This window comes from Talaromyces rugulosus, chromosome VI, assembly GCF_013368755.1.
Source record: "Talaromyces rugulosus chromosome VI, complete sequence".
Classification (NCBI taxonomy): domain Eukaryota; kingdom Fungi; phylum Ascomycota; class Eurotiomycetes; order Eurotiales; family Trichocomaceae; genus Talaromyces; species Talaromyces rugulosus.
In genome coordinates, this window is record NC_049566.1 from 837,951 (window position 1) to 857,792 (window position 19,842).

At 46.6% G+C, this 19,842-nt stretch overlaps 9 protein-coding genes across 9 annotated transcripts; 3 read left to right on the forward strand and 6 right to left on the reverse strand.

Moving 5' to 3' along the window:
• Positions 1–221: 221 nt before the first annotated feature.
• On the reverse strand, positions 222–512 carry TRUGW13939_10635 (uncharacterized protein; the record flags this gene model as incomplete). Its single annotated transcript, XM_035493746.1, has 1 exon — positions 222–512. One exon carries the CDS (start codon positions 510–512, stop codon positions 222–224), a length of 291 nt encoding a protein of 96 aa, XP_035349639.1.
• Positions 513–1,396: 884 nt separating this feature from the next.
• On the reverse strand, positions 1,397–3,013 carry TRUGW13939_10636 (uncharacterized protein; the record flags this gene model as incomplete). Its single annotated transcript, XM_035493747.1, has 4 exons — positions 1,397–1,760; positions 1,819–2,099; positions 2,150–2,595; positions 2,656–3,013. 4 exons carry the CDS (start codon positions 3,011–3,013, stop codon positions 1,397–1,399), a joined length of 1,449 nt encoding a protein of 482 aa, XP_035349640.1.
• A 1,330-nt stretch (positions 3,014–4,343) lies between these two features.
• TRUGW13939_10637 (uncharacterized protein) lies at positions 4,344–5,070 on the forward strand (the record flags this gene model as incomplete). The annotated part of the gene is made up of 2 exons (XM_035493748.1): positions 4,344–4,620; positions 4,718–5,070. 2 exons carry the CDS (start codon positions 4,344–4,346, stop codon positions 5,068–5,070), a joined length of 630 nt encoding a protein of 209 aa, XP_035349641.1.
• A 1,829-nt stretch (positions 5,071–6,899) lies between these two features.
• On the reverse strand, positions 6,900–8,191 carry TRUGW13939_10638 (uncharacterized protein; the record flags this gene model as incomplete). Its single annotated transcript, XM_035493749.1, has 4 exons — positions 6,900–7,150; positions 7,258–7,607; positions 7,672–7,768; positions 7,825–8,191. 4 exons carry the CDS (start codon positions 8,189–8,191, stop codon positions 6,900–6,902), a joined length of 1,065 nt encoding a protein of 354 aa, XP_035349642.1.
• A 688-nt stretch (positions 8,192–8,879) lies between these two features.
• On the forward strand, positions 8,880–9,665 carry TRUGW13939_10639 (uncharacterized protein; the record flags this gene model as incomplete). Its single annotated transcript, XM_035493750.1, has 2 exons — positions 8,880–8,913; positions 8,968–9,665. The coding sequence occupies 2 exons, from the start codon at positions 8,880–8,882 to the stop codon at positions 9,663–9,665; spliced, it is 732 nt and encodes a 243-aa protein (XP_035349643.1).
• A 910-nt stretch (positions 9,666–10,575) lies between these two features.
• Positions 10,576–12,022, reverse strand: TRUGW13939_10640 (uncharacterized protein; the record flags this gene model as incomplete). Its single annotated transcript, XM_035493751.1, has 9 exons — positions 10,576–10,853; positions 10,897–10,962; positions 11,031–11,089; positions 11,151–11,218; positions 11,280–11,479; positions 11,538–11,594; positions 11,677–11,745; positions 11,795–11,831; positions 11,879–12,022. The coding sequence occupies 9 exons, from the start codon at positions 12,020–12,022 to the stop codon at positions 10,576–10,578; spliced, it is 978 nt and encodes a 325-aa protein (XP_035349644.1).
• A 486-nt stretch (positions 12,023–12,508) lies between these two features.
• Positions 12,509–13,996, forward strand: TRUGW13939_10641 (uncharacterized protein; the record flags this gene model as incomplete). Its single annotated transcript, XM_035493752.1, has 5 exons — positions 12,509–12,739; positions 12,796–13,056; positions 13,134–13,181; positions 13,237–13,766; positions 13,822–13,996. 5 exons carry the CDS (start codon positions 12,509–12,511, stop codon positions 13,994–13,996), a joined length of 1,245 nt encoding a protein of 414 aa, XP_035349645.1.
• Positions 13,997–16,381: 2,385 nt separating this feature from the next.
• TRUGW13939_10642 (uncharacterized protein) lies at positions 16,382–16,954 on the reverse strand (the record flags this gene model as incomplete). The annotated part of the gene is made up of 1 exon (XM_035493753.1): positions 16,382–16,954. One exon carries the CDS (start codon positions 16,952–16,954, stop codon positions 16,382–16,384), a length of 573 nt encoding a protein of 190 aa, XP_035349646.1.
• Positions 16,955–17,605: 651 nt separating this feature from the next.
• Positions 17,606–18,982, reverse strand: TRUGW13939_10643 (uncharacterized protein; the record flags this gene model as incomplete). Its single annotated transcript, XM_035493754.1, has 5 exons — positions 17,606–17,623; positions 17,679–18,236; positions 18,292–18,390; positions 18,530–18,804; positions 18,859–18,982. 5 exons carry the CDS (start codon positions 18,980–18,982, stop codon positions 17,606–17,608), a joined length of 1,074 nt encoding a protein of 357 aa, XP_035349647.1.
• Between the last annotated feature and the right edge of the window lie 860 nt (positions 18,983–19,842).

The following is a 19,842-nucleotide window of genomic DNA, read 5'->3' on the forward strand; positions in this document are numbered from 1 at the left end:
GGTCTTATCTTTCTTTCTCAAGGCTATATTATATCCCCCTATAGTTCAGCGCCACAGTCAGCGACTCGCATTAGTGCCGCAAACTAGTCCCCACAACGGCTGCTGATCAAACCTAAATTTGTTAACATTATAACATTACTCCTCAGTAGAATACAAAAATAGACTCTTCGCATAAAAGAAACCTTGGTTTTGACTATTAATTTCCGTTTGAGCAAATTACATCATTGGCCCATGTCGCGCAGAATCGCCAACTGCTCGCCAAGTCGAAACCCCAACTGGAAGCCTACCAAACAGGTAGCAATCCCCACACCGAACGATCCCACAAGGACGACAGCGATATATATTGCTATTGTCTTGCGCGGTACTTGATCTCGGCATTCGCGCTTTGCTGACAATGGGCCTTCGGAGGAGATACGACGACTTTCCAAATCCCGAGATGGATGCCCAGCTGGATTATATGATGCAAGTGGACGTGTATTTTGGTCTGAAATATCTGCAGGTTGTAAATCCATTTTTTGGTTCGAACTCAAAAAGCAGGTGGAAATCTGCATGTAAAGGAAACATCAGTCATCTGCCTGGGATAAATCAAGTAATTTCTCGCAAAGCGTGCTCATCAGGGACAGGGAAAAAACAAAACATTTTTTATGACTGACCGAAGTTATGGAATATATGCTAGGTGAGCATAGACAAAGTCTAATAAATCACAATTATTCAGGCAAAAGCTGCCTGCCCGAAGGATGATGGTCCTTAAAAAAAATTGAATGTCACAAAACACAAAATATTTCACAGATCGATAACTATCTTCTCCGTAGATACGCCTTACTCCATTCGTCGATGTCTGTCTGAACTGCGGCCCATCCATTTCCAACCAGCCTAGCAGTAGCAACGAATTTGCCCGTTTCAAATGCTGGAGATAAAAAGCCGCCCTAGATTTAGCAATATCAGAGATCAAGAATTCAGCAGTTGCAAAGATCTTAAAAGTTGGAGTCATTGAGCGACCGGAAGAAGGCCCTTTGTGGGAACATCCAGCCACCGGCTATTTGGAAGCATCGTGAGACAAGGTTGTCGGTCCCTTTTAAGTGATGACTCCGAATATTAGATACAAAAAGGTGTGACCAATCGAAATCGATCTAGCTAGCTTGAAATTTTGTGCTTACGTTTGCTTTACAAGAGTCAAAAGCAAGCGAAGATTCAGGCCTTGGATATGAGGCAGAAAGCCTTGCCGAAGAAAATACTCGCCATAAGCACACCCATACATTGTTACTCGGGAAATCGTTCAGTGGATACCCTTGGGTGTAAATAGAGTGCTGAATGATGCTATGTACTCTTTCAGAACGCAGTATATGGGGGTTTCAGTAGCACGCAGATACATATGATGCTATCAACAGCAGAATCATCAGTGTTTCAAGTAGAAAAGCATAAAAATGGGAAACCAAAGATACGTCATGAACAATAGAGGCTCTGGGGAATTGAGGTGAGGAGCTGCACTGTCCAAAACTCCTGCTGCTCGCTTAATACCAGGTGAATACCTGTCCTGTCCATACGTTGCATTCAAGGTAACATGTGCTGAGATTGTACCATCTTCCAATAAAATCCAAGTCTCAACTTCGTCTTGCACGGTCTTCTCGTTGAGAACAATTTGTCTTCCACCGCGAGAAGCATCGCCATATCCGCCATAGCCAGTATGTCGGCCATAGCACATGTTCAGTCCATTACCAGACAGGTTTTGGGCAGTGGTGTTACCATCCCATTTAAAGCACCTGTAACGGGTAACGGTTAGATTTTGAAAAAGATTCAACTTTACATGTAGACACATACCAGTCATTGTCATGGTCATGTCCGCTGAACGTAGCCATGAGGCCTGCGGTGTTCAAGAGAGCTCGCATGAATTCCGTATCCTGACCAGTGTAAGAAGTATCTCCAGATCCTTGCTGGACGACTGTTTCTCCATTGATACCAGGTGCTGTGTGTGGGTTCACGCCGTCGTCTTGGTATGCACGCATCGCATCCGCGGGTATGTGGTAGAATGCTAACGACGGAACTACTCTACCATACTTGTCTCTAAGATCGGAATTCGTTTCATTAAACCAGTCAACCACCTTGACAAAGTCAGCGATGTCCATGTACAAGTCTTGGGCGGATTTCATACCGATTGGTCGACCCAGTCAGGCCTATTGGTATCACGTTTCGATATTCTGTTACTAGGCACGCGTCCTCCTTTTGAATCAAAGAACCACAATATAAGGGCAGGGACCTCCGTTTCAGATGAATATACCGGCAAGTAATAGTTTGTAACCCCAGCGTCTGGGTGTGAGACCATGCTTTGTGTCAGACTATTTGTGTATTGTTTTTCCTGGACAAATATATCTTGCCATGGATCTAGATTTGGGTTGCTATCATGGTTTCCGTAAGTTGATGCCCACAAGAGGCCTCTATCAACCAAGGGAGAGACAACTTGGTGAAGATATGTATAAGAATTGGAGCTAGAGGTTTGTTCTCCAGAGACCAAGTCCCCGTTTATGACCACAAGCTGCGGGCTCTCTGTGGAGAGAACACTTTTCATAACACGCTGCGAGAGGACATCTTTATCTGAATCTAAACATTCCGGTTAGTGATTGTAGCTTTGTTCCGTAGTTTTACACATAAGCCGCCCACTTTCAGCAAAATGCAGGTCCTCAAAGACGCTTATCTGGAACGTTCCATTCTTGGTGAATCGCAACATCCGATCGGGAGTTGGAGCCATCTGCCGCTGCATAGATCTAGCACACCGACCCAAAGCCTCAGTCAATGCATAAATCCACAGCACCAGACAAATGCAGAGACATGCCAGGCATTTTATTTCGCGTCGCCAGCGCCAAGCCGCAGCAACAGTGGAACTGACAGCAGCACCATCCTTTTCACAGCCGCTTGCGTGGCCCGGAGTCTTCCAGGATCCGGCCTCATGGACAACGAAAACCCTCCCGAGGGCGAGGGTGCCAGTGCCAAGCTGCGAATGGGTCGTCATCGGTCGCATTATTTATTCATTTCGGTAGGTTTTGGTGAGCCCTCGTAAATCGAAGCTTTAACTCCGGCGCTGTTGATTATTCCCGCCGGAGCCGAGCGGGTAAGTCCATGACGCAGATATAACTATTACCAGAGTAGACTAGGAGCAGCTCCCAAATTCAATGCCTCTTCGCTCACGCAAACTTGGTGCCAGGCGACACGGTGACCGATTGTCAGTACCCTATCGTGGATTCGGGCTATCGACGAATCGGGTCCTCACGGACGCCCAAGCATCCGCATTTCAATGGCAGCTTGTTTCCACTCGACTGATCACACCGTTGAACAGATGCTCTGATTGGATGACTTTGTCAAAAGCACCTTTCGACCACTTGGCTTGGAGCTGAGTCGACCCAGCATTTATTCGCTTCTTTGTACGAGACCTAACTATCGCGAAGATGACATTAGCTGGAAAATTAGGGCTCGGCTTTCAACTTCATGCCCGTAAATGGATACATAGTATGCAGGAAGAAACGCCAAGCTCTGCTATGGAACAAGCCACCACAGGATTGCAATGCGTGCGTGTCTCATGCACACCTTGTACAGTAAGAACGTAAGCGTGTTGCATTAGCGTATTCTAAGATTCGCCACTAAGAGACAAGGCACATACATAATCGTAGATGGAGCCTTTACCTAGATCAACGCGGCCATTCTATCAATCCATGCAGCCCCGACCTCCATGTTTGTGAGAAAAAAAAATATTTTTTTTTTTTTATGCTGACAGTCGTGCCAAAATCCATTTTGGCGTCGCGCTTTTTGCCGCTTCGATTACCTTCAAATTTCGGTAAGAGCTGGGAATCACGTTCTTGAGGAGACAACCTTTTGCTTTACGCCAGAATGAAGACTAAAGTCCTAATTACCGGCGCAGCTGGATTTATGTATATACGAGTGCTTACGAAATTGGCAGTTCAGGCTCAACAGGAGCAGTAATATCAATTTAAGATGCCTCAAATCTCACCCTATATAAGCGCCTGGGTTTCTTCTCTAGTAACTCTTGCTCATAATATATCTTGCAGCCTATAAATCGTGGGCTTCTTTCCCTAGTAATAATAGTCTATTGGCGGTCAACTCATCCGCTTTAAACATCCGACTAGTCCTCTTTTTACGCCTCTGGCCCGGAAATATGGCGGTATCTCAAACGCACCTCGGATAAGTATGAGCTTGCCCGGCAAGTCCAATTCAATTCACGGCTCGTTGAGAGTATTTGTGACGAAGCTAGTGGCAAATGGAATTGAAGATCAATCAAAATGGACCGATCATCGAAGATGTGTGTCATATTTTGATCAATTCTTCGGGATTCTTGAATGAATGGGAATGGCCAGATTACGCAACTTCACTCTTTCCAAGGTACAACGCTGCACACAGCACAGTGGGATGACTCTATTAATTGGGACGGAAAGAGGGTTGCTGTTATTGGTAATGGTTCTTCGGCAATCCAACTCCTTTCGCAGATGCAGAAGTCAGCTAGCCAGATCACGACATACCTTCGAAGTCCTACATGGATTTCTTCCAACCACACAGCCCACTTTGCCAAAGATGGACGCAATTTTCCTTACACCGAGGAAGAGAAGCGAGAATTCCGTGAGAATAAGGAAAAGTTCTACCAGTATAGAAAGAAGATCGAGCACGAGTTCAATAAGTATTTCTATGCCCTTTTTAAAGATTCCCCCGAAACAAGCTACCCTCCGTGATATGTTTGAGGCAGACATGAAAAAGCGGCTTAAGAACGATCCGCACCTCTGTGCTAAGCTGGTTCCGGACTGGGATGTTGGGTGTCGTCGTCTAACACCTGGCGATGGTTATCTCGAATCCCTACTCGAAAAGAACGTCGGGGTCGAATTCGGCGACATCGAACGTATTACTCCTAAAGGCATTCAAAATGCAAATTGCGAGAAACAATTTGATATAATCGTTTGCGCAACAGGCGGTTACGGTGAGTTTAGACGTGGTCAGAGAGTTCATCGACTACAGTCAGGAATTCTTAACCAAAAAGGTGTGGACAAGCGGTTGTCGCTCGTGGTTCAAGAATGAGAAAGTAGATGGACCAGTAACAGCCTTATATGCGGGGGGTGTGATTCACTATCGAGAGTTCCTGGAGGAGTTCCGTACCGAAGGCTTCGACTCCGAGTACTTGACGAAGAATAGATTTCAATTTCTTGGGAAGGGGCCCATAAAGCGGGAGGTGGATGGTGAAGACTCGGGTTTCTATGTCCTTGAGTTTGCATGGTATGATAGAAGAATAAAGTTCTACCCGAAGTCGTTCATGCTGAGTGGCCAAAATTCTTTAGGGAGCAATAGAAAGGTGAGCTGCCATGTATTATCATAAAAGCTAGTCAATCCCTGCTCCTCGTAACAGGCAAATACATAAGTGTCGTTGCTGATTCAAGATCTAGATCATTCGACTTCTGGTATTGCTCACGGTACGTTACGGTTACTATATCAGTTGATATGTAATGTGTAAAGCGGAGCACAATGGCCACTGGGAGACAATTCAGTTTTAGTCAATTTTACTCGCTTCGGGGTTCGGAAAGCTACTAATGATCGACGAATGTAGATTATACCATAGATGACGACAGGTCTTCGCAGACAGCTCAATTTACAGTTTCTATAATCACGATAATGAGCCTACGAAAAGATTAGCAATAAGATTCGAGCAAAAGACAGTGAAGATATAGTATACAAGACGAAGCCACAAAATTTACTCCCACAGACATCCACTCTCTAGATATATGGTCGCTTTTTGACCTTCGACGCGTACGTGGTCGGAGGTAGAGCGAAGGTGAAACTGCAGCACCTGGATGTCACAGCGATCCTTGCAGTGGTTGGTTTTCCATAGTCTTATTATCCGCAGAGGCTTCGATTGCAATGCAAATGCTGGGATCCTGTTTTTGGCAAGGTAAGACATGTCGAAAAAGTAAAATTTTAAGTAGATGTACGCCTTAGTTAACAAATTTGAATCAATACCAGGCAGAACATTATAGGAGCAGAGAATATATTGGTTATTGAACAATCATTTCATTTCATTTCCGTCGTTAGATACAGACTACTATTCCTATTCATTATTGAAGAGTTGTGTATTTGAGGATTATAACTAACAAATTTGTGAGGACCCCGAGCAGACAACCCTAATCTGGTAAGGCTTGGACACCCAGATCGGTGGATTCTCCAACCTATTATCAAGAAGTTATTCTTTAAAAATTTTTTTCCAACAGATCAAGAATTTTGTCAAGTAGTATGGAAAGTATGTACAGTAGATGTTCTGTTACATGGTACTGTACTCTACAATCGGCTAGATCGGAACGGCTACGTACAATAATACTCAAATTGTGTTGGGATGATATTTTTTTCAGTTATCTTCAGTCGCTGACAAAGAAAAACGCTCAGGTTTTTCGTAATCTGTTGTTGAGACTCAATTAGATTGATATGCTATACAAGAGATATTGAGCATGAAGTCGATGCTATGGTCTGTGTCAAAGCAGGAAACGTCTCTAATGCCCCACTGAGATGCCGTCGAAACTGACCAATGCGTCCACTAACCGCAAGATAGTCATGATAAGGCTTAATGGCACTGCCAGCCGCGGTTCGAACTCTATATCTGATGCTACAAGGATCTTAATTGCAGTATATATAGTCTATAATTCTTCTCGATACGTAAAGTGCTGCTATTTCTGATCTTTCGGCTAGAAAATAGAATGGGATGAATAGTGCTACGTTGGAAGTGTATTTTGCAGAGTACATATGTAGGTAATACCATAATTGGTTGTGCTCGAATAATGTGTAAAATGGGATAATTTAGCTGGGGTTATGTATATGTATAATATCATACTGTTCATACTAGCTCACGAAACTCAAATAGTTACCTACGACTCTTCCCATGCAGTTGTATCGTACTGATAGCATAGCAATCCGCGTTCAGTGTTCATGACATCTTTTTCAACACGTGGCCGCATCGGACGAAAGATCCCGGAATCAAGGAAATCTCTTAGCACACCCTCCACGGAGGACTCGTTTGTCGATGGCCCATTATGTTCACTTCGATTAGCCTCTGATAGGTGCTGCCAAATCCACCACAAACGATCAATTCGGGCATGGTGAAGGTAGAATAACTGGTCTGCTTATAGTTAGTAAAAGTTTCACATATACATATCATTACACCCCTGGACTCTATCCCCCGGAAGTTGAAGCTCACTATTAGGCGCGGTGACCGTCGAAAAATACCTTGTAGAATATATGGAATCACTAAGTGCGGCGTGTATTCTAGCTCAATGAGGAAGTCGAAGTAGCTTTCGTTGGTATTGGCGAGACGAGTAAGCTCGGATGGCTTTACGGTTAGATCCCCAACTCCCCTGACTGTCTCTTCGTCTAACATACCCCTAGAAAGACAATGGGGATCACGGAAACCCTCGTAAAAGGTCGGCACCAGTCCAGCGAAAGGGCCAGAAACAACGCAATTTCCGCCAGCGACGCCTTCGGAGCCATTTTCATTTCGGCTAGGTCCGAATCCGTCGATTATATTCCAGACAGGGGCTCTGGAAAGATCTTGGTGGTTGAGGGTCCAGTCCCAATAGCTAAATGTAAGAAAAACTGTGAAGAAATGGAAGACTATATGGAAGGGAAGGTCAAACAATTTACGGTAAAGAGCCCTGATAGTCACAGTTTTCTCGCAACGCCTGCTTATAGACATGAATGAAGTACCGATGCCACGGCAGAAACGGAGCAGCATTACGAGCTATAAATTTACGAAGCTACTCATGCAACATAGATTGGTTTATGTCAATAACTGACAGTGATAATTTCCAAATCTGCCATGCAGAAGTGCAAACTCATCGTGAATGGACGCATTATCGTTCCTGAGAGATACGGACGGGGTTTTGGCCGAACACTGCGCGGCGCTAATATAAGACAACTTCTCTTCCATATTAAGCGTCCTCCATTCTCGTCGGAAACTTGGATGAGTACACGATTCTGGTATGGGGTGAGGTATCAACAGAACCAAGGATAATGCGAATGCTGCGACGAAGATAAGGATTAGAATTGGTAGTAGTATACGGAAGCGCCTTGATCTGCTGCCCGACGGCGATTGACCCAGTTCCTCGGGGTATTCCAAGTCTGGGAGGAGCGAGTAGAGAGCTGTTTTCTGGTAGAAGAGCATTTCGTGGAGTAGGTCGTGATGTGTACTTTGTACCAATTTCTGAGGGTAAAGACAACCGCATGGCACATCACCCTCGCCGATTCGATCCAGTATCATTCAAATTTCACATGACTTCTTTTAATACTTCTTAGTTAGTACCGTACGGTCATAGAATTTTCTTTTTTTTTATGCGTGTGATCCAATCGAGAAAAGGCGGTAGACATGCACATGCAATGTTGGGTTAAATAACTCTTTAAATATTATGGGTTAGAAATACCCTTCTACTCACCTTTATAGCTCTGTTTCTTGTTTTTATAGCTCTGCTTTCTGTTTCTCTTGTTTTTCTGCTTACCTGCGCAACTCTGCTTCGTGTCTTCGTTCCTCTTCCGCCTTCTGGAAGAGAGCCTTGTAATCTGGTGAGCTATCATTAACCATAACCTCAGGCAGCGGTAAGAAAAGGAGGTAAGAAAAAGTACGTGTAGTGAGGCCGAAATGCCCACAAATGACGGACGGATTTACTCACAACGCCGAGCCGATCATGGCCGATGGCTATGCTGTGCCATATACTTGAGCTTGGGTAAATCTTCATATATTAATAATATGTATATATATATATGTATATATTAAGGGTAAATATAGAAATAATAGACTAGATCTTTATGTATTTTATACTAAGATTCTTGTGTATTAAGTTGAAATTCGCCTCGGAATGGAACAACACATCGACCGACAAAATCGGCTTAGTGGGTTGACTAGCTAACATTGATTGTTGACATCGCTCATTTTCTTCCACCCAGGCATTTGTCCATATTTCAATACCATCTCCGTCACAATTTGGGAGCCAGTCGCTGTCCCCTTTCAGAACTCCCAGCCTCTACCTACTCTACCTACAATAGATGAAATCCGCGCTTGCACCAATGTTCTGTGGGAGACCAGGGCCTCCAAGATTGTGGCTGTGAACGACGACATCGTTGTAAAGTATGGCGGTTGCATAGACGTCTGGGAAGGCCAATCTTTGGTTTACCTTGAACGGTATGTCCCAGAGGTTCCAGCTCCTCGACTGTACGCCATGTACTATGATTCCGAACAACTTTTCTTGGTCATGCAGCGCGCTCCCGGGGTGCAGCTGAATTCCATTTGGCCATCATTGGCGCAGTCTGAGAAGGACGACATTATCGCCCAACTCCAAGTAATATTTAACGCAATGCGAAAGGCCGAGTGTCCATGGCCCGACTTTTTCGGAGGCCTGGACGGGGGCGGCGTTTATCACTACCTGTTCTATAGCCAACATGGCGATGAGAAATTTCTAGGGCCTTTCTCCAGCGAACCTGCCTTCGTTGCGGGCCTTGTCGGCAATTATAGAGCCCTGGTAGAGCGTAATAACCTGCCAGGCTACAAGGCTCGCTTTTACGAAAAATACCTCTCTCGCGTCCTTCAAGGTCACCGACCCACACTGACGCATGGGGACATTCAGCAGAAGAACATTGTCGCCTAAACAGTCAAGGCGGGCGATCATTTGACATTGTACTGATTGATTGGGAGAATTCTGGTTGGTTTCCTGACTTCTGGGAATTCTTTTGTGCATCTTATCCCCTTACTTTCCAATGGGATGAAGACTGGTCCTAGAGAGTCTAGGAGTTTGTTCAGGTATGGCCTGCTGAGATGGCCATAATGCACCTGATTGACAAGGATCTAGGCTGGTGAAGTATGATGTTATACTTCTAACGAAACCGATGTATCTTCTTAACCGCAAAGGGAAAAATATAAAACAAATTAAAAGATCAGTCATCCTAATTATAATGTTACTTACGGCTGGTGCTGCGGCCGATGTTGTTCTTCTGGATGCCCTTCTGTATACTACCGCGGTACTAGCACCGGTGCAACCGCTGGTACTGTTGGAGTTGCTGCTGGCCTGGGTGCTGGAAGGGGGTGGCGCTGCATGTGGTGGGATCCTTTCTTGTTGAACATGTTTGATATTTAGACAAGTGAGAAGAGTGTAGCGTTGATGAAGGAAAGCAGAGTATCAAAGTATTAAGACGTTGAATAGTGAAGATATGGCAGTTTCAGTCAAGATAAGACAATGAGTAGTAATCTTGTTCTCGCAATTATTCATGTCATATTTCTTTTATAAGTCCAAATTGATATCCCTAATTGTGAATGTAAATGTATACAGCCCTGAACATGATACATTTCAAGTATAGTTAAAAGACTAAAACGAAATATCACTTAAGATCATTAGATTGTTAGAGTAAGTGTTCAATACTGCTCATGATCCTCGACAGCACTAGCTCTTCCCGAGTTTCTTAACAAGCCCTCACTAGCTTCAACTGATTTCAAACAATCTCCGAAGTCTGCGTGATTCTGGTGTGCTCCCAGATCTCCGTCCCCCGTACATGCGAATTCTGTCACTCTGCATCGCCACTAGTCTTCGGGACATGGCTCACCTGTGCGACGCATTCCCCGGGTTGGGTTTGCAGCCATGCAGTATGTCTCGGGTCGTCAAGGTCGAATATCTCCGTGCCGCTGTAATGGGACGAATTCGAAAGCCCGTATAAACGGAGACGTCCCATTAGATCCCTCAGGGGCTGGTGGCGGCGCAGACGGTACAGCACTGGAAGGCATATGGCGACTACCGCGATCCCCATCTCCAGCATGCCCCAGAACATAAGAATACTAACGATGCCTAGGCCCAACGTCAGTATAACACAGTTTGATATCAAATATACAGGGAAGATTGTCGTTACCAATGTCATCATCGGACGAGACACCACCGACTGTAGGCTTTGAGATTACTGAAATAGACACTCGATCGTGAGCATTGTAATCCAGAAAACAGGCTGAGAAGAGTGTGGGAGCTCACGCGATGGACCTAAAATCTCAACAAACAACGACATGCGTGCAATACCACACGCGGTTGCCCTATAAATCTCGTCAGTATACGCTAGAACATGAACCGAAATGTATCTCCAGGTCGACTAACGACATTCCAATGGCTAACACAGCGACAATCCCAATCCTCTTTTTTAATGGCAAGCGCAACGATATGACCTGAAAAGCCCTCGTTATTAGCCTCAGTCTCCCACAACTAGTGAACGTGGCCATCTCGCACCAGTGGCAATGGAATGCTCAGAATGACCAAATCTACGGCAACATCCGATGCTGCCAGTCCAATAAGAATTGCAAAAGTGTCAGTACATTTCGCCTTCAAATCGCCAAGCGTGCCAAAGTTTGTGGCAATGTTCGAGCCGCATTGTGCTAGAAGGCATATGAGAAAGGTAATAGCCCAGACGACAACGATGCCGATTAAAACTGAATTGTAAAATTTAAATGTCTAAGTGACAAATATTTGCCGATAGAACAGAATTACAGACAGTTTGAGCGTCGCGAGCGCGAAGATCTGTATCAGATCGAATGGGTATTCGAGCTAGTTCAGTATATTAACCTATCGGTACTGGAAGTAGAAAGGGATGTTGTACATACCCTTTCTAGTAATATCTGGTCCTTACCATTGTAGTCGAGGACTTCGGGACCTAGATTTGGAGTAGAATGGGCTCCAACAGTATGTGTTGTTGCGCCTGGTCCACGCTCAGCACAGCATCAAATTTTGGAGAAAGACTGTACTACCTGCGATCATGATGCCGCACTCGCCCATCACGAGTGACTGCAAGGGTCAACATCAACAACTGGGTGAGCCTTTTGACCACGTACCCAAGCTAAGAATGAAAGCCAATCGGCAGCCGTCAGACGCGAAGTCTTCAACTGGACAAACACCCGGGCTGACGCTGTCAGTGTTCCCAGAATCAGGAAGAACATACTTACACCGAGCACAGAGGCCTCGTTAACGTATGTCATGTTGCGATAAAAAGTCGCCAGCTGCGCCAAATAGATAGCTTCAAATCTCAGGCTTGAGCAGATCCGTCGAGGACTGAGTCGCACTGAAATACGCCGCACACAAGGCAGGGCGTGCCATTTTGTCGGACGACAGGCATGGAGGAGTACATCCAAGAAACAAGAGACGGAGAGCTCTCGCCCGGTTACACTCTGTGCAACGGGGCGGGCGGTATTGCAATTCGGCGTCTAAGAAGTTGGCCGTGGCTTGCATAACGGGCGATCATACGACTTCTTCCCTCTAGCTGCATAAGTACCATCTCGATAAACAAGTATTAATTGCTGGGTTGTTTTCGTCGGCGTAACTCGGAAGGAACGGCGGGCAGAACAAAGAAGCATATTAAACCCACCCACTCTTGTCTTTTTACAAACCGTACTTTCTGTTTCTCTCTTTACCACCTCGCTTTATCTGCACATTATTATTATTATTATCATTACCAAATACTAGAAATGGCATCAACTAGAATCGCCGAGCTGGCGGCTCGCATTCAGCTGCGCACATCGGACATCGACTCCTATCTCCAGCATAACCAACTGCCGTCCCCGGCTTTCGACGAAGACGGACCGGTCGACTTGAACTTGCCCAACGGGGATCTATCAGCAGCTCGTGAACAGGTGCTCGATGCCACTTTAGAGCTTCATGATCTTCTTCTAGGGCCTTCACTCTGTCTGCGTCCCGTCGTATGTTGTTGCTGATATCGATTGCTTGGACTGCTTGACGACTGACCCTCGTATAGTACAATGGACTTAGCCTGCAGGTTATCTACAAATATGACATTGCATCCAAAGTGCCTCTTTATGGCGAGGCATCATTTGCAGACTTGGCTGAGAAATGCAGCCTGAGTGAAGTCAATATCCGACGCATGCTGCGCTACGCCATGGTCTTTCACCATGTCTTTCGAGAGCCGCGCAAAGGATTCGTTGCTCACACTGCTGCTTCACGAAGACTAGCTGAAGACCCCTATGCCGGAGCCGGGCTGGGCTACATGTTTGATGAGGTGTGGCAAGGATTTGCTCATGAATGGATATCTTCCCCAAACTTGACCAGCCAGACATTAATAGACACACATAACAGACACTTCCTGCGCTAGAGCAATTCCACAGCGACGAACCAAACAAATGTGTAAGTCCGGCTTCTGTGACTGCCAGGCCATAGGCTGATAGCGGGCGCTTCCTAGGGCTGGAGTCACTACCACAACACCGACAAAGCCGCTTGGGAGTACTATGCCTTGCATCCTGACAAGGCGCGACGATTCACTCACGCCATGTCAGCATTCGCGGACGGACACGGTAATTCGCCAGCCTTCCTGGTACAGAACTATCCCTGGAACACGATCGGAACAGGTACAGTCGTAGATGTCGGGGGCTCTAAGGGCGATATCGGCGTCCTCTTGGCTAAGCAGTTTCCGGACCTGGGTTTTATCATCCAGGACCTCCCTGAGATGATTACTGGAGCTTCAGACACCATTCCAGCCGAATTCAAAAGTCGTATTCAGCTCCAGGCGCACGATTTCTTTACTGAGCAACCGGTCTATGGTGCTGACGTTTATTTTTTCCGCAATATTTTTCACAATTGGTCTGATTCTCGTGCCATCCTCATTCTAAAGGCACTCGTTCCTGCACTAAGACAAGGCTCGCGGCTTGTCATCAATGACTATGTTCTTCCTGAGGTAGGCACAATGTCGTTGACGAAAGAACGGGCTGTTCGGTATGTACATGAAGTAAATTTATGATCCCTCTGCTGGCAGCACTAACTATCCTAGTGATATGGATCTGATAATGCTTACTCTATTCAACGCGAGGGAACGGGAGGAGGCAGATTGGATTGAGCTGTTCAGAAAAGCTGACCCTCGATTTTCGGTTGTCAGGATTTGGACCCCAGAAGGTGCGACCATGGCCATTATCGAAGTTTTGTGGACATGCGCAGATGCTGCATAATGCTACTCAGTACTTCAGCCCCACTGTCTGATGAAGGTCTTATGTTATAACTTCCTTTACGCGTCCAGTATTCAAATTGACCTAGGGCATTTATACTAGCGGAGACATATTGCGCGATTTTGTAGCTGGATATAATCTGCAGACTGCTGTTCGTTGTACTTTCGTTACTCTTTACTATCTAGGTCATGAAAGCAAATAGTTTGAGCACTACCCAATGTCTATGTATATTCCCTGATCATTCAAGCATCTCTCCAATACTTCTGTGGATCGAGATATTGTACAGACAAGGCACCGACATCGGATGATGAGGCCATAGCGAGTATTTCGTTATCAGTATGTTAGTAGGAGCGGGAGGTAATGGATGTCTTAATTCTGGTGTTTACAGGGCCTTGGTAGCCCCATTTCAGCTAATTTGACATACAGATTCATACATACACGTATGTACTGCGGAGTCAGACTAAAGGCGTATAATACTTGCGGCACAGACAGACCTTCGCATACGTGTAATATTCACACATAGGATCGATTGAAGTTTTCAAGTCCCCTCTCAAGAATCCAAGCTACAGAATTTTCACCAGTCACATCATCGATCACAACATTGAAAGTTACAACCCATATTTATACGTCCAAATCAACCGTTAAAAATGCGCCTCGAAATCATTTTTTCTTTGCTTGTGATTGGACTGGTATCTCTTGTCGTTGCTGCTCCTACACCTACTGGTATTACTCCCTAGGTATTTCACATCTTGCGAGCATAGAGCTGACAGGCAAATATTTAGGATCTGAGACCACCGATAGCCCGGAAAATGTTAATTTCACCCTGATTGGGGACGGTTACTGAGGCCATTGAGCTGGATAGTGTTATCTGTTTACTAGATTGTGTGAATGGATTCAATGCGCTAGGAGAGTAATGTGTGTGTATGTGTGTGTCTTTGTGATATGAAATTGTTTGCTGGTACCAGATATATTATACTTCATTCTAGATGGTGATATATCGTATGCGGATCTATCCAAAGCATGCGACGCACGTATCAACAATCTAAGCAATTTCACCGCTGTGTTTCTTGTGTTCCAAACCATCTTTCTTAAGTTACAGGCTCTGTCATGACTTTTGAAATGTGCAAAATACTATCAAGTTCCACTTTAGGCGTCCGCCCGATACCACACTCTGTAGCGATTCCAAAGTAAGGAAGCACTGACTGGGCGGTCTTGATTCTCTTTCTTGTTCCCTCTTCGTCGTTGGCGTGTACCAGCCCAAGATAGATTTTGGTGCTTGATGGAATATTCAGGTTCTTGATAGGCTCAAAGTAAGCGATATCATCCCTGCTTTTAGGCACAGGAACGTGAATCCAAGACACTGGATGACTGATACGGCTAACGATATCGTTTGCAAGGCCCACAAGCAGTGTCGTATCCTCTGGTTCGATAAAATGTTTATGGTATAAATCCCCATAGCAAAGGTGAAAGCCCAAGGGCACTTCATTAGGAATAGGCTCACAGATACGTTCGATACGCTCTAGTACACCCTCTTTGATCGGGGAAAAATGAGGGATGAAAAAAGGATCGGTTACACGTCCTTTCTCAACTTCCAAAGCAATCGTCTCAAAGCACAGGTCCCATTGCAGGGCGAGATCCTCAGCAGGGATCCCATTGATGATAGCACGGAGGGAATCAAGAATCCGCTTCTCGTAGAGTGGATCTAGCTTGCTATGGAACTCTGCCCTGGTATGGCCCTGGACGGGATTAAACGGGGGCGGCATCGATACCTGGAAGCGTACGCCCTTGGGGATGGTGCCTTGCGATCGCAACGTCACAAATTTTCTATAGGATTCCAGAGCGACAGTGTCATATTGAGAAGGTTTGATCGATTCTTGGGTAAAAACTCCCGGATGACCATCTGGTAAATCGACTCCTCCGAGCACTTTGTGGATGGTCTCCTTCGGGAAGCAGTCAAGCTGCCAGCCGATATAGTTGGACCGAACCCCAGTTTCACCGTCTGGGATGGATTGCAAGCGATTCGGAAGGGCCGCGACCGTTTTGGTGAAGGCTTCCTCCGACGAAGAAAGAGGGATGCTGCCAATGAGAAGCACACCAGAAGGGGGCCTAATACTCGCAGTCATGATGGATATTTTCCAAGACGATGGGGTTGATAGAGCGATAATAGAAAAGAGTAGTTGAGACGGTAAAACAGAAAAGTATTGAAGCGGTAAAAGAGGAGGCACAAAGAAAGGAGAGGACAAAGGAGAGGACAAAGAAAACGCGGGGGCCAAAAAAATGCATGTATCATCATATAATGGCCGAGTAGTGGCTAGCAATCATCAACATACATATCTACCTACCTACAACATAATTATTGATCCAACCCAGACAACAAAAACAAACAAGCTATCTCCCTCGATAATCCGCACGACTTCCATACCCCGTCGACTCGGTATTGCCCGCATTCCCAACATCAAACGTATTCCGCCACCCATTGCCATATCCAAACCCAGTATCACTGCCCCCGTCCCCAATCCCACCACCTCCTTTACTGGCCCGGAGACTGCTAACATTATTATTGCTGCTGCTGTTGCTGCTACTGGTACGACCTGCATCATACGCCGACCCCGTGTACCCACGCGTCCCCGTCGTCAGACCCGATATATCAAACGTGTTTCCGCCACCAAAGGTATTACTCGTATCAGACTCGGTGTCGTAACCCGCCGTACGCCTTTTCCCGCCATAGGTATCAGTGTTTGAGCTACGATAGCCTGATATATCAGTATTTCCGTACGTGGCCGTTCCAAAGCCCGTATCTGCGATGACCGTTTTGCCGTAACCCCCCGTTGTGCCGCTGGCGCCGATGGTGGTGGCGTCGATGCCTGTGAGGTCGGTGGTGTCTGAGGTTGGATGGTAGTGAGCTGAGCTGGCGGCAGAACGCGCGGAAAGGTCCGTCGCGTTGGGGGACGAGGAGGTCATTTTGCTCTGTGTTTGGCCGATGGTGGCGGTTGTTCTCTTTTTTATATAGAAAAAAAAAAAAAATTGTTGGTGGTAGATGGAGACGTTGAGGTATAGTTTGAGAGTGGATGTGAAAAGAGTATTTTATACCCGGCGTGGCGATAAGGTTAACGTTTGAATGCGGCTCACGTTTCCATGGTTCATTGTTCCTTGCCTCTGATGTCAGTCATTATGTCAGTACTGCCACCGCCACTAGTAACGAGTCGAGTAAACAGTCCAGAATCCAGAGACAGTCAATTGATTATCTGCTAGCTAAAATACAGTCATCACTCGTATACTTGTTCAAGATGAATCTATGATTAAACGCGAAATAGAAAATAATTGTAAAGAACATGAATACTCCCTCCAAAAACAGGACAAGGCCGTAGCCCTGCCAAATGTATGTGCTCGAAAGCATCCCCCGCATGTTGAAACCGTCCATGTCGCTGATTTTACCGGGGATGACATTATGATCGCTTTGCCCTGCCTCAAAACACGGCCAAGGGCGATGTGCATTCGCTAAATAGTTTGAATAGTTTGAATTGGGTAGATCCATGGGGTGGGTATCAAAAGGCTCAAGTAGAGAAACGATTTTCGCCATCCCGTGCATGAAATAATGAAATGTGCCCTCGATTAATCCGGGTTGGTAAGCTGTATATCAAGTCAGTATATTTCCATCCACATCAGTCAAGCCTGGTCCACTCACCCTCAAAACCGGCCGAGAATAATCCTCCTCGTCGCGAAGGGACACCGCACTGTGCCGGCCTCCGCTTTGATACAATGGTGCGCCCTTCTTCATGCGATTGTCGGTGAACGCTTGGTTCGGGTTGAGAAAGTCGTTCGGCGATGTGGCCGACTTCGGCTCGCTCGAGCCCATAAAATTTCGCATAAAAGTCATCTGGGAACCCCTGCTCTGGCGGTGGGTGTCCGATGTAGTACCGGGAGTGCTCGGGTCGTATCTCGACTCGGGAGTAGGCGACTTTTCGGTCGGTTCGTTGCGCCGACGGCCAAAGAAGAAGAACCACAGTCCAGCAGCAGCCAAAGCACCAACACCCAACAAGCAGCCAATAACAATTCCGGCAATGGCACCTCCGCTCAATGAAGATGACTTCTGGCCCGTGGTGGCTGAAGCATCCGACGTTTGGGCGGGATCGGGATTGCCAACGGTGACGGTAACCGGTTGTCCAGCTACAGTATGGACCGAGATATTGGGAGCCGTCGTCGTAGTCGAATCTCCGCTGGACGTGGAACTGGCGGAAGAGACCTACACATCGTCAAGTCAGCCCGGGTGATCGTAGACTCCATTGAGTGGATCGTACGGGAGAGAGCGAGGTTGTCAATGTCGAAGGGACTGAATTAGACGCAGTTACAGTGATTGTTTCCGTCTGGGGTGTAGACTGGGTAGTGGTCATGCTCCCCTGTGCGGTTGTTAAACCCAACACGTATGAGTTTGCACTAGCCCACCAAGGAATCCCACACAACACATTCGAGTAGGGAGAGAAGGGTTTAGGGAAAGGGCAAGTGCAATATGTTCGACCAAAGAAAAAGACCACTAACCGAAGACGTGCCCGTGCTACTCGTTGATCCTGCAGCCCCCGATGTTCCTGACGGTTGCACATTGCTCATGGCAATATAGCCATAGAGGCCCTTGTCCGAATTTCCGCAGAGGTCGTCTGGGTAGCCAGGGCAAGGGCTGTCACAATCTGAAACGGAAGCCTGGTCTCCAGGAACGTAGTTGGAGCACCAGCAGCTTTTGTACTGGACCACGGCAAAGGCGTAGTCTGCATTGCATTGACTTTCACAACGTCCATTGGATTGGTATATGCTCGATACTAGGGACAGTCAGTAATTGCCGGGGAAATTCAAGGCGGAAATTTGAGTCGTACCGAGTGTATCTGAAGCTGCAGTGTTCTCCTTGGAGCAGTATGAAATGGTCAAAGCGACGGCCGGCGAGGACGCAAGCAAGCAGGTCACGGCGGCAAGCCGGGTCGTGATGGGGGAGAACTTCATGGTTCGGCGGGTATTGAGGTGTGCCCTGACAATTGGCTTCTTTGGCGATGTTCAACCCCAGTCAATACCACCATTGACCGATATGGGATGATATCTTCAGGGCCGATTGATTTGGACCTTGCGTGCTCAACTGATGGCCTGTCAGTACAAGCCTAAAAGAACCTAACAGGCTGAAAAAAACAACGGAATAGCAGTACTGACCAACAAGCCGGGTCGAGAGCAAGCTCCCTGTGAAGCAAAGGTTGTGACGGGCTGTTTACTGGGACTCGAACAGCATTGTCGGGGCCCCTGACCGGGCAGATCGGAATGGGAGCCCAATGGCTGCTGGGGGGTTGGTTCACGAGGGCAATGGATCAGACTCTGTGAGAGCTAAAGTCGACAATGGACGAGGGTAGCAGTGGTGATGGGCGATAAGTCGACGTTGAGGTTGGCGATGGGGGAAGGTGAGAGGCGTGGTGTGGTGGTGGTGGTGGTGGTGGTGGAGGGATGAAAGAAGGCAGGCAGAAAAGGTAGGCAGGCCGGTGGAACAGATGACAGCGATCGGAGAGCAGCGACTAAAATCTTTAGTGGCCTCTGGAACTTGGCAGAAAAGGAATCTGGCCTGGCCTGAATAGGCTTAGCCGGGGCTTTTGCACCGATTTAGGGGCGTGGGATGTGTTACTTAAAAGTTACTTGCAGTCGACTCGGCGGTGAGCGAGAACGACACGGATGATGACATGGATCTGAGAAACAATAGCAGTAGATCTAGGAAGTGATGGCGATGATATTGATCATGTTGATGATGTTGATGTTGATTGATCTGGTGAATGCTGCTGTGCATGTTGACGCTTGTAAAGTGTAAACACTAGCAAATCAATACA